The sequence below is a fragment of the Bufo bufo genome, chromosome 7 (genome assembly GCF_905171765.1).
Source record: "Bufo bufo chromosome 7, aBufBuf1.1, whole genome shotgun sequence".
NCBI lineage: Eukaryota > Metazoa > Chordata > Amphibia > Anura > Bufonidae > Bufo > Bufo bufo.
This window is the reverse complement of record NC_053395.1, coordinates 9531316-9544940: the sequence shown is the minus strand read 5'-3', so window position 1 is coordinate 9544940 and position 13625 is coordinate 9531316. Positions and strand designations below refer to the sequence as shown.

At 44.5% G+C, this 13625-nt stretch overlaps 1 protein-coding gene across 1 annotated transcript; it reads left to right on the top strand.

Moving 5' to 3' along the window:
* Positions 1-6495: 6495 nt before the first annotated feature.
* Positions 6496-12029, top strand: LOC121007900. Its single transcript, XM_040440174.1, has 5 exons — positions 6496-6523; positions 7450-7757; positions 8777-8926; positions 10032-10157; positions 11345-12029. The coding sequence occupies exons 2-5, from the start codon at positions 7472-7474 to the stop codon at positions 11626-11628; spliced, it is 846 nt and encodes a 281-aa protein (XP_040296108.1). The 5' UTR covers positions 6496-6523; positions 7450-7471; the 3' UTR covers positions 11629-12029.
* Positions 12030-13625: the final 1596 nt, after the last annotated feature.

Sequence of the window (13625 nt, the reverse complement as noted above, 5' to 3'; positions counted from 1 at the left end):
GGGTAGCTTATCCTCCACCTCACTGACACGACCCTCCACCTCCCCCATTCTTTCATTAACTTTTTGTAGATCATGGCATATAAAGGACAGTTCTTGCTTTAGGGACCCCACTTGCTGTTGTAGTGCAGTCAGGGTCACTCCACATCGAGTAACAGCCTGGAGGACATCTTTCAATGTGGGCTCTGCACTGTGGGTAGACATGTCCAACCTCCTCCTCAGCCGTTACAACCCCCGCTTCACCAACCTCCATATCAGAGTGGTCTCCTCCTGTGGAAGCTGTCTCCGTGCTGCGGCCGGGGTACCTCCCGCTCTGCCATGCTTCATCACTGGAAGCGTGCCGGCGCCATCTTGTGTCTCCCGCTCGGCACCACCAGCCGCCTCCTTATGCTTCTTGCCGGCTCCACCAGCCATGGGGCTTCTTTCAAATGCAGACCGGAATAAGTATACTTGCAAGGATTAACTTTAAATAGGTTTGTGCCGCCGATAAAGCCCACGGAGCAGGCTATTTAAACAGTATGAGCGGGAGCCGACACACACTGCAGCCGCTCACATCCCCGGTCAGGCCATGCCCCCATACGTAGAGCCTTTTTGAACATGCAGGTTGAGAAGGGGGGAGGCTCCCGCTCCATCCTGTCATTAGATGCCAAGAAGGCGCTTGACAGGGTGGAGTGGGAATACCTCTGGAAAGTAATGCATAGGATGAATCTGGGCCAATACTTTATTAAGTGGGTCCAGATTCTATACAACCATCCCAAAGCTAGAATTAATATTAATAGAGTATGGTCGGAACAAATAGAGCTGTTCAGAGGAACAAGACAGGGATGTTCTCTTTCCCCCTTACTGTTTGCCTTATTTATCGAACCATTGGCAGCCAAAATTAGAGCGGATGAAGGGATTAAAGGTTTTGGTATGAAGGGGGTCTCGGATAAGATCAGCATGTATGCGGATGACATCTTGGTCTTCTTGGAGAACCCAACATCCCAGCTGTCACACCTTATGGAATTAATAAATACGTTCAGTGAATTTTCGGGATATAAAATCAAATGGGCAAAATCAGTATTACTACTGTTAGATCAGGTAACCCCACAGACGCCCCTAGAAATTAGGATACTAAAACCAACGGAATCTATCGAATATCTGGGTGTAAAGCTGAGCACAAATATACTAGAGTTCACAAGACTGAATGTTTTTCTTTTGCTGACTAGATGTAAAAATAAAATAAGTGTATGGCAGAAGTTATCGATAGGACTGGCTGATAGAATTGCATTAATAAAAATGGTGCTACTTCCCCAGATTTTGTGTATTTTGGCAGCCTGCCCAGTTTGGATAGAGGATAATTTCTTCAACCATCTGGAACGGCTGCTGAACGACTTAATCTGGGGAAGAAAAAGGGTGAGATTAAAACAAAAATATCTCTGGTTAGCAGAAGAGGATGGAGGGTTGTCAGTTCCCTTTTTTCAGGGATACTATTTAGCCTCACAAATCCAGTGGTTAAAATCTGGGGAAAATAATATAAAAGAATATTTAGAAAGGGGCTTTAATGGGACAAAATATAATATATTTAGTATATTGGAGACGGGCTTTATCAAAAGTAAAGGGAAAAAATGTCCAATATGCGGAATGATGGATTTGGCCTGGGGAAATATAAAAGGAAAACTGGGAATCGTTAACACTTCACATTATTCACCTTTGTGGAGTATTAGTAAAATTAGAGAGTTTCAATCAATCACAGGATATAAATATTGGGAAAAGTATGGTATTATTTATGCATCACAGTTAGTTAAGAACGGGGAAATAAGATCATTAGAAGAATTATGCCCTGGAACAAACTTAGACTTAATAAGTCGGTTTAGGTTTCACCAGCTAAAACACGCATTTGAAGAGACACAAAATCGGATTATTTTATCACAACAAAACACAAATTTATAGAGTTTTGTCGGCATTATACGACAACTAGGGTGTCTACTTCTCAAGTTTATAGGATAATAAGGAAGGGGTTGAGTAAGGTAGTAAAGTTTAATAGTGAGGAAAAATGAACACATTAGAATGGCGAAATATATACAAAAACACAAAAAAGATAACGATTTCCAGTAACTTTAGGATAATCCATTTTAATATTATCCATAGAACATACATGACCCCATTACTGCTAAGTAAGATCTATAAAAAACGAGAATCAAACTGTTGGAAATGTAGAAAAGAGGCTGCGGATTTTAGAGAGATAAAAAAATAATAATAATATGAACCCCTTAGGGGGCTTGTTGATGGAGTTCACCAGGACAAACATCATGGGGTGGGGGGGGGGGGGATTTAAGGGGGTAGGGGATTAAAACAGTGGAGGAACAGAGCTCTGAGTAAAATGTTACCGTATTTTTCGCCCCATAAGACGCACTTTTTCCCCCCCAAAAATGGGGGGGAAATGCCACTGCGTCTTATGGGGCGAATGCTGACAGTTTAACATCGCTGGATGCGATGTACGAGTGAGCGGGGGCCGGGGGAGGGACTGGGAGGAGGAGCTGGGGGCCGGGAATAGCGACGGGGCGGTGCAGTCAGTGTACTATAGCTCCGCCGCTCCGGTATAGTAATATAAAATGTCTTATGCAATTAAAATTTATTACATATGCCCCCTCACTCCTAAATTCCTAATAGTACCTTACATCCTATTCCTAATAGGTTCTGTACAATGCCGGCAGGCAGGCCGGGCGGGCGGCAGCGTAACTTCCTGATGTCACGTGCCTGCGCCGCCTACTTTATGAATGAAGCAGGCGGCGCAGGAAAGTGACGTCAGTGAGTGACGCGCCGGCCGCCCGGCCTGCCTGCCGGCATTGTATAGAACTTATTAGGAATAGGATGTAAGGTACTATTAGGAATTTAGGAGTGAGGGGGCATATGTAATACATTTTAATTGAATAAGACATTTTATATTTGTATACTGGGGGGGGCGGCGGCGGGGGGGGCTTATCCGTGGATGGCACAGTTAAGGGGGGGGGGTCTGTGGATGGCACTGTTATGGGCTGGGGGGTCTGTGGATGGCACTGTTATGGGGTGGGTGGTCTGTGGATGGCACATATATAACAGTGCCATCCACAGATCCCCCCTGTAACAGTGCAAGCCACAGATCCCCCCTGTAACAGTGCAAGCCACAGATCCCCCCTGTAACAGTGTCCGTCATCCGCAGATCCCCCCTGTAACAGTGTCCGTCATCCACAGATCCCCCCATAACAGTGTCCGTCATCCACAGATCCCCCCATAACAGTGTCCGTCATCCACAGATCCCCCCATAACAGTGTCCGTCATCCACAGATCCCCCCGTAACAGTGTCCGTCATCCACAGATCCTCCGTAACAATGTCCATCATCCACAGATCCCCCCATAACAGTGTCCATCATCCACAGATCCCCCCATAACAGTGTCCGTCATCCACAGATCCCCCATAACAGTGTCCGTCATCCACAGATCCCCCCATAACAGTGTCCGTCATCCACAGATCCCCCCATAACAGTGTCCATCATCCACAGATCCCCCCATAACAGTGTGCGTCATCTACAGATCCCCCAATCCAGTGTCCGTCATCCACAGATCCCCCCATAACAGTGTCCGTCATCCACAGATCCCCCCGTAACAGTGTCCGTCATCCACAGATCCCCCCGTAACAGTGTCCGTCATCCACAGATCCCCCCATAACAGTGTCCGTCATCCACAGATCCCCCCATAACAGTGTCCTTCACAGATCCCCAGTAATAGTGCCATCCACAGATCCCCCCATAACAGTGCGTCATCCACAGATCCCCCCATAACAGTGTCCTTCACAGATCCCCAGTAATAGTGCCATCCACAGATCCCCCATAACAGTGTCCGTCATCCACAGATCCCCCCATAACAGTGTCCTTCACAGATCCCCAGTAATAGTGCCATCCACAGATCCCCCCATAACAGTGCGTCATCCACAGATCCCCCCATAACAGTGTCCTTCACAGATCCCCAGTAATAGTGCCATCCACAGACCACCATTAGTTCCAAACCCACCAAAAGCACACCTTTTGGTAAAAAAATTTTTTTTCTTATTTTCCTCCCCAAAAACCTAGGTGCGTCTTATAGGGCGAAAAATACTGTATATTTTGGCTTGCTTGTGTTTATTTTGTCATTTAATATACCATAACGAATGTTTTGGATAGTGTGTACAAAATTAGATTTTGTACTGTTTAATTTTATATTGTTTTGTACTATTTAATAAATTAAAAATAAATTTCTAAAAAAAAAAAAAAAGCTACCTGGACTACCAAAGCTCTCATCACAAAAAATGGAAGAACAAGATACCCTTTAGTCAATTCAAGCGGATACGTAGAAACTTCCCCGGAAGAAGACAGGTGTTACTGGAAGAAGCCCGGAAGAAGCCAGGTGTTACTGGCGAAACGACATCGGGAGGAGGCGGCTGAGGGTTCCACACGCATTCTTGGGTAGTTATTTGCTTATTCTTTCCACACATAGGTCTGTTTATGCCTTACTTTTGGATTTTTATGTCTGATAGGTTCTATTGTCTTACTGGCCTGCTTGTGTGTGGCTTCTCTCTGCAATCTACAGGGTGGGCCATTTATATGGATACACCTTAATAAAATGGGAATGGTTGGTGATATTAACTTCCTGTTTGTGGCACATTAGTATATGTGAGGGGGGAAACTTTTCAAGATGGGTGGTGACCATGGCGGCCATTTTGAAGTCGGCCATTTTGAATCCAACTTTTTATCTTCACAGCATAGACGATTGCCTTCAGATGATACGAGATGTGCAGCACCTGAAACTACGGATACTGGAAGCCTGTGCTAGCATTTCTCCTGCGGTGTTGCTATCAGTGTGTGAAGAGTGGGAGAAGAGGGTTGCATTAACAATCCAACACAATGGGCAGCACATTGAACACATTTTATAAGTGGTCAGAAACTTGTAAATAACTTATGAAAGAATAAAGTTACATTAAAACCAAGCACACCATTGTTTTTCTTGTGAAATTCCCAATAAGTTTGATGTGTCACATGACCCTCTTTCTATTGAAAAAACAAAAGTTGGATTCAAAATGGCCGACTTCAAAATGGCCGCCATGGTCACCACCCATCTTGAAAAGTTTCCCCCCTCACATATACTAATGTTCCACAAACAGGAAGTTAATATCACCAACCATTCCCATTTTATTAAGGTGTATCCATATAAATGGCCCACCCTGTGTATACCCTCGTGTGTTGACCCATCAGCCTCCTCTAGGGTTGATTTTTCCTCACTGAAGGTTTCCCCTTCCTTGCTGCTGTTTTTACAAAGTATATTTTTATACATTGTAAATTAAGTCAATAAAGACTTTTTCATGTTTATATATACATGTGTTTGGTGCTAATTTTTGGTGTGTTCAGCCATAACTAAGGAAAAAACTCAAGGAAAACACTAGTATATGAAGAAACTAAAGATTGCTTTATGCATAATGCTGCTGCATCAATTTTAGCATATGTTACTGCTGCAGCAGCATTATGCTGGTAATCTAAGGCTACTTTCACACTGCTGTTTCTGGGTCCGCCTGTGAGATTCATTTCAAGGCTCTCACAAGAGGCCCCAAACGGATCAGTTTAGCCCCAATGCATTCTGAATGGGTAACGATCCGCTCAGAATGCATCAGTTTGGCTCCGTTGCGCCTCCATTCCGCTCTGGAGGCAGCTTGCAGCGTTTTGGTGTCCGCCTGGCGATGCAAAGCCAAACGGATGCGTCCTGACACACAATGTAAGTCAATGGGGACGGATTCGTTTACATTGACACAAATATGGTGCAATTGTAAACGGATCCGCCTCCCATTGACTTTCAATGTAAGTCAGGACGGATCCGTTTGACTTACACTTAGACTTAGGGCTGTTTCACACGAGCGGATGCCGTGCGTGACATCCGCTCTGTGAATGACAGCCAAGACCTGATGCAGACTGCAGAAGCACGGAGCATTAACATGACTGATAACGCTCCGTGCCTCTCTTTACTACGAAATCACAGGGAGATAAAGTTGTCATTGTGATTTCGTAGTAAAGAGATCACAGAGAGGCGCGGAGCATTATCAGTCATGTTACTGCTCGGGGTCTCTGCTCTCCGGAGTGGGGCTTGGCTGTCATTCACGGAGCGGATGTCACGCACGGCATCCGCTCGTGTGAAACAGCCCTTTTTTTGGACAGAATAATGCAGACGGATCCGTTCTGAACGGATACCAGCTTTTGCATTTATAGGTGCGGATCCCTCTGTGCAGATACCAGACGGATCCGCACCTAACGCAGGTGTGAAAGTAGACTAAGATTGCAACAAACTATCTCCATTCTCTAAGCAGCAGTGATCTGACACTTGCTCCCTGAGCTAAGGGAATTCCCCCGCTGACGCCCTTTGCCCAGCATACAGTCCCATCTCCCAGGCTGAGTCCCTTCCTCTTCCTTATTCTGCATAGAGCGCGCCTTTTTTGTCACACAAGCTGAGAAAAACGCGCTATACGCACGTGGATTTACAGCCTCAGGTAATAATACTGATATCCCTAATTCTATTATACTTTGAATCTAGGAATACATCACAGCAACAAGCGCCTCCATTTACAGCACACTGCCAGTGTTTATAACCATTGGAATTGTTAACCATCTAATTGCCAGTCCTCAGAATAATCACTGTTCCTCCATATGCAGTCCTTCACTTGTTTGTGGGCATTTACACACAGGTGCACATGCTTGTGCATGCATGTATTCACAGATATGTGCATGTATACATTCCTGTATGTGTGTGCATGTGTTCTCTTCAGCTGTTTTTAATGATCAGTGATTGGGAGAATTAATGTTTTTATATGCACTTATGGACTTACACTTCTTTATCATTCACCTTATTGTAATTTATTTTGTGGATGATATTAGATGCGTTTTGACTCTATATTATTTAATTGATGTTAATTAAGCTTCACTTATATATACTTGATTGTTTTCCATGTTTGGATGGCTGCATTGAGCAGCTGAAACGTTGCTGATGTTGGGTGAATAAACTTCACCTTCTTCGGAGTGCTGCCTTCCCCACGTTTGTCCGCTTTTCTATACAGATGCCAAAAAGACAAAAAGTCTTAGAGGGGATTTATGAGAACTGGTGTAAAGTAGGATCGGCTCAGTCGCCCATAGCAACCAATCAGATCCCTTCTTTCATTTTTCAGAGCTCCTTCAGGAAATAATAGGCGGAATCTGATTGGTTGATATGGACGACTGAGCCGGTCCTACTTTACACAGATTGTGATAAATCTCCCGTTAGTCTCTGAACTTCATTAACCTGAAAATTAAAGATGGTTTAACATCTGAAATAGAACTTACAGATTTTATAAAAACAGAGTTTTTGTGTTTTTTTAACCGATATTTTTTCATAGAGGAAATATCAAGTAAATCCTTCGCTCACAGAATCTTTATTTCTCAGGGATTTCACTAATTCTACAACTATGGGTAAAGATAATGCTAATATCGTCATAATTCTGACAAAACACCTGAAAAAGCTGTCAAAGGCCGGCTTAGAAGACTTTGTTGTAGCCCTCTGTGACCTTAAGCCTCCTAGGGGATACAACCAAATCCAGAGGGAACATCTGGAAGGGAAAACTCCAAAGCAGATGGCCAAATTCATCATGAGAATCTACACCAACAGGTATGGACCAGCTAAAGTCCGACAAGCTCTGAAGAACAGCCATCAAAATCAGATCCGGACAGAACTGGAGAAAGAACTCAGAGAAGGTAAGAAGCAAAACCATAGATATCATCCAGTCCAAGAGCGTCCACTGGTCATAGAGGAGACGCAGAGTGGGGGACACGTGGACAACCACCCATCCATTGAAAGGTGAACAATTTTATGAGGGCCTTAAGGCCTCAAGTCAAGATGAAAGGAACACAAGATGTAGAAATGAATGCTAAAACTGAGCAAGAAATACAGTCGCCCTCACTGTCCATCTGCATGATCCTGACAGTTCTGGAGAAATCCTACAGAGAAAAAAGGGATTAATGTGGTCCTCCATGATTTTCATATTGATGGCCTATCTCAGAGCTCAGCAACCTTCGGCACTGCAGCTCCTCTGAGACTACAACTCCCTCCTTTCACTTCTATGGAAGTTAAAAGAACAGCCAAGAAAGTGTGCATGCTGGGAGTTGTAGTGTCACAGCAGCTGAAGTGCTGAAGGTTGCTGATCCCTGGTCTATCCTCAAGATAGGTCATCAGTATGTGATAGGTGGGGTTCCGACTCCCAGCAGCCCCATCAATCAGCTGTATGAAGAGATTGTGGTGCTCCGTGAGCCTCCTGCCTCTTCCTAGGTCACATGACATCATGGTCATTGGTCACATGACATTCAAGTGATTGGCCCTGTGATACAATACCAAGCACAGGCACTACCAAATGGATGGCACTGTGCTTGGCATGTTGTGAGGAGGCCGGAGCCAAACAACTGATCGGCAGGGATGCTGGGAGTCAGGACCTCCACCGATCTCATATTAATGAAAATCCCAGAAAACCCCTTTAATCTCCTGCTCATCCTGTGTCAAAGGGCCCTAACACAACAAACATGCAGCCGAGGGACGTCATGTCCCAACGCCAGCAGCTCCAGGAGGATCCTCTCCGTTACATGAAGTTGTAAGCCCAGGCTTGGGTCATAAGGGACGACTCATTGTTGATATAAACTGTTCATTTTTTCATAATTTTTTTGTATTATGAAGTGACTTCAAGGTTCTTGTGTTTTTCTTTTTTCTCAACTCTATGTACAAGCTTCTCGGATGAGTGGTGGCCCGGCCAACGTAACAGACCAGAGGGGGGAAGCTGGTGCAGAAGCGGAGAGCGCTGCAGGGTGTCCATCGGGGAAAAGCCAACAACCGTGTGAGGTCATCAAATCGAAGAGAGGCAGAAAACCCAAATCTGGTACAAACATCTATGTAGAGCATTGGGGGAGGTGGGTACTGGAGGGTATTGGACTGGACTGCTTGTTTTTGAGTAATGTTCACATTATGGAAATTGGATTCCATTTCTTAAAAGGGTTCTCCCATGATTAATGTAAAACATGAAAATCAGACATCATATAGAACAAAGCTAACAAAGCTAGAACCAGCCCTGTACCTCACATGGATCCAGAGATCTCCCCATTCATTGTCCTGCTGGATTGATATCTAGCTGGCAGCTCAAGAGAGGCATCTTTTCTGCTGCAGTTCAGGGGGCGTGTCCATTCAGCTGCAGCTCTCTCCCTATCACCGCTCAGGGGGCGTGTCCATTCTCCTGCAGCTCTCTCCCTATCACAGCCCAGGGGGTGTGTCCATTCAGCTGCAGCTCTCTCCCTATCACCGCTCAGGGGGAGTGTCCATTCAGCTGCAGCTCTCTCCCTATCACAGCTCAGTGGGCATGTCCATTCAGCTGCAGCTCTCTCCCTATCACAGCTCAGGGGGCAGTTGAAGGATGAAACTGAGCATGTGCGGCAATCTCAGTGAGCAGGACAAAAAAATAAGAAAAAGAACAACTCATGGGTGGCGCTGTACAGAACCATCTTATTGAATAAGTTGGTGGCTATGCTCAATTTTAATTACATGCAAAAGTATTTACACTGCCCGGTGAACGCTCGTTCCCGACAAAATGCAGTGTAAATGTGCTGCCGATGACCTGATGAACCAGCGAAATGCTCGATCATCGGGTGATCCTGTCGCTCGTGCAGACACCACCGATCATGGCTTCTGGGCAGTAGTTCATATGGTCTAAACAGCGATCTGCCGACAAGAAACAATGCTTCTGTACAGGGATGAGCGATCACAATAGCCATCCCTCATCCTCGTACTGTGAAGGAGATCACTGCACATCTCCTCCCCTGAGCGAGGAACACTTTCTTCCCGACAATCGGCTTTACAGTGCAGCGTGTAAACCCGCCCTCATTTTAAAAAGTTCCATCAGATTTAACTTCTTCTGCTGGGTGATGACCACCACCCAGCTACGGTGATGATGACAATGTTATTCATGGGGCGTCACTCTCATGTCTGTGCAGAGTCTAAAACCACAAAGTCTACCGTGAAAGCGGAGACCTCAGGTGGAGCTGTGAACCGTAAACGAGTGGAAGAGGAGCAAAGAGGGGACGATGTAAAACCGAAGAGAAGACTAAGACAAAAAACTGGTAAGAACAGCTATGTAGAGCATTGGGGGAGGGGGGGGGGTACTGGACTGGACTGCTTGTTTTTGAGTAATGTTCACATTATGGACATTTTATTTCATTTGAATTTTAAAAAGTTGATCAGATTCTCTTCTGCTGGAAGACGAGAAGCAGCCAGCTGCCATGAGGATGACAATGGTATTCATGGGGCGTGTCAGTCAGGTCCCTCTTATGTCTGTGCAGAGTCTAAAACCACAGGGACGCCAGCTGTGAAAGTGGAGACCTCAGGTGGAGCTGAGGACTGGAAATGAACGAGAGAGGAGAAAAGCAGGAAAGATGTAAAACTGAAAGTAACACAACAACTAGGGATGAGCGAATTGACTTCGGATTTAACATCCGAAGTCGATTCGCATAAAACTTTGTTTCAATACTGTATGGAGCGAGCGCTCCGTACAGTATTAGAATGTATTGGCTCCGATGAGCCAAATTTATTACTTTGCGAAGTCTCACGAGACTTTGCATAATAACTTCAGAAATTGCGCTCACTCCGTACAGTATTGAAACAAAATTTTATGCGAATCGACTTCGGATGTTTCAGGTCTCATCCCTAACAACAACCATCAACAAGCAGTAAATGAACCTTTGTGAATATCCTCACAATTTCTGAAGTTTTGTTGCATTTTATTTATTTAATGGTTTTTGACCAGAGATAGGAACGTAGATGGAAAGAGACATGACGGGACAATCCATCAGACACAGACCTAGGAGGACACAGCATCAGAGCCCAGACCGCTCCGAAAGCGCATGTCTGGTTGTGATCAGATTCTACATAGTCAGCGTCCTTGAGACAACCACCCAAAATGACAGTGGAAAATGGGCTCTTGGGGGTGTTTCTCTCAAGTAAGATGCCAAAATACACAGAACATAGTAACATTCAAAATCCATCATGAAAAAAAATTAGTCTAGATGGGGGTGGTCTTCTCAAAGAGGTGATCTACGTTTGGTGGGCGGGCTCTACCACTGAGTAAATGTCTGAATACATAAAATTTCCCACAAAACTCATATGACTGACGCACTCATCTCTATACGCAGCACCCAAAAAAAAACTTTAAAAAAACCTTACACGTAAATAAATAAGAAATACATTTCAGAATGAAAAAAAAAACTTGCCAGCCTTTTGTAATGATGTTTTCTGTCTTCATTTACTGCAGATGAGGAGCATTTTGTGAAGCAAAATCGAACCAACCTAATAACGCTGATCACAGACGTGGAGCCGGTTCTGGATGATCTGATGCAGAAAGAGTTACTGACACAGGAGCAATACGATGTCATTGTGAAAAAAGAGACCAGCCAGGCCAAAATGCGAGAACTCTACAGATACGTCAGTTCCTGGCTGGACTTGGAAGAAAAGGACATGCTACTTGAGATTTTGGAGAAGCATAACCCCGTTGTCATTAAGAATCTCCTAGGCAAATCAAAAGCAAAGAAGAAGTAGACGCCTGAACGCAGGAGACCCGTGATTCGGCTTTCAGGTACCTCGCGGGCCTTTTACATGAGCAGATGATCAGACCGGTGACTGGAGTGAACGCTCGTTCCTGATAATGGACACAGAAAATCCTCGTTTGTCTGCTGCTGACAAACCATGAACCTGTATGGGAAGGAACGATCGTAGTAACAGCAGCGATCATTGCTCCAGATAACTGCAGCTAACGAGTGGCCAATGGTCGGGAATAAACTGTTTGCTCCTGATCATTGCCCCGTGTATCTGCTCATGTAGATGGCTCCCAAGGCAGTAATATCACACATTACTATGGCCGCAGGCCCGCAGTGAATGTCTGCATTAGTGATGAGCGGCATAGGAAATATTTTTTTTTGCAATATTTCGCAAATGTTTCGCTTAGTATTTGCAATAAATTCGCAAATTCTAGAATTCGTGATCTCCAGTCATTATTTTTGCGATTGCACAAATCAGCAATTAATGATGCACATATTTTTGCGCAATACGTGCAACTTCACATTTTATCAGGTCTGAGTAGATATTGCTGATTGGTGCACTAAGTATTGTTGTGACATCAGAGCGCTATGTCTGTAGCTGTATGTATGGACCGCAGAGAAACAGTAATCCCTATCACACTACCTAACACCCTGCACTGGACCCTATCAGCTCCACTATATCAGGATATAACCTACACTATCTCCCACTAACTATCTGTATTATATATATCAGCTAACTAACTAAATAACTAACTAACTATCTAATGTAATTGGATAAGGAATAGGATCCAGATGAAAGCACAGAGCACAGCAATGTCACCGCTCTCTCTCTCAGAACTGCAAAAAAACTTTAGACAATGGCTGCTGGGGAGGTTCTTATATAGTAAGGGGGAGGTGCAGCTTTCCTATTGGTTGCTAGGGATGTTGCTAAGCTCAGACAAAGATATTGCAGCCTTCTCATTGGCCCACAAGCAAGAAAGGAGGTTACTGCAAAAAAAAAAATAGAATATTCGCGATTACAAATATATAGCACTATGTTCTACATCTTTACGAATTCTCAAAGCGTCGATATTCGCGATAAACATTAGCGAATAGAATATTTGCGATCAACACTAATCTGCATCTTATACAGTTTGTAGATCTTCTAGATCAGGGATGCCCAACCTGTGGCTCTACAGCTGTTGTAAAACTACAACTCCCACCATGCCCTGCTGTAGGCTGATAGCTGTAGGCTGTCCAGGCATGCTGGGAGTTGTAGTTTTGCAACAGCTGGAGGGCCACAGGTTGGGCATCCCTGTTCTAGAAGTAGTGAAGTCCAGTAGTTACTATCCTCACCGCTATAGACTACATCTAGAGTCTAAGGGGGTCAGTTATTAAGACCGGCATTTTAGATGCCAGTCCTGATATCCCCTATAGCTGCAGGTGGATCGCCGAACTTATGAAGCAGCGCCGGCCTCTACGTAACTTCGGCACATCTACCTCCACTTCTAAATGTAGCTTCTAAACTGTCTTACATTTAGACCATTTTCTACGTCTAAACCAGGTGTAGAAAATGATGAATGAGACGGCCCGTCCCCTTCCCCGCTAGGCCCACTTTTTTAAACCTGGCGTGAGCGGGGAATAAGTCACAGATTCTGCGCACCATGGCGTGCAACAGAATCTGCACCAGATATACGCCACAAAAGTGGTGTATAACTGGTCATAAATGTGGCAGGCGCAGCAATATGAAGTGCATTTTGCACTTTGGCATTAGAAGAATTTTGATATCTCTGACTTTTAGTCTAACCAGACTGTCTATTACTCTGTAATTCCTCTTTCGCCATTCTATGGAAACAGTAGGTTTAAAGAGCACACCAAATGCTTGAAATAACTTCTTTAGTAACTTTTTTTCATATATAACACTGCCGCCTCCGCAGCAGATAGTCCATGTACAAAACACGTGTTGAAAAGATATCACAAAATGGCGGTATGCATAAGATGGTGGTTCAACTGTTCAAT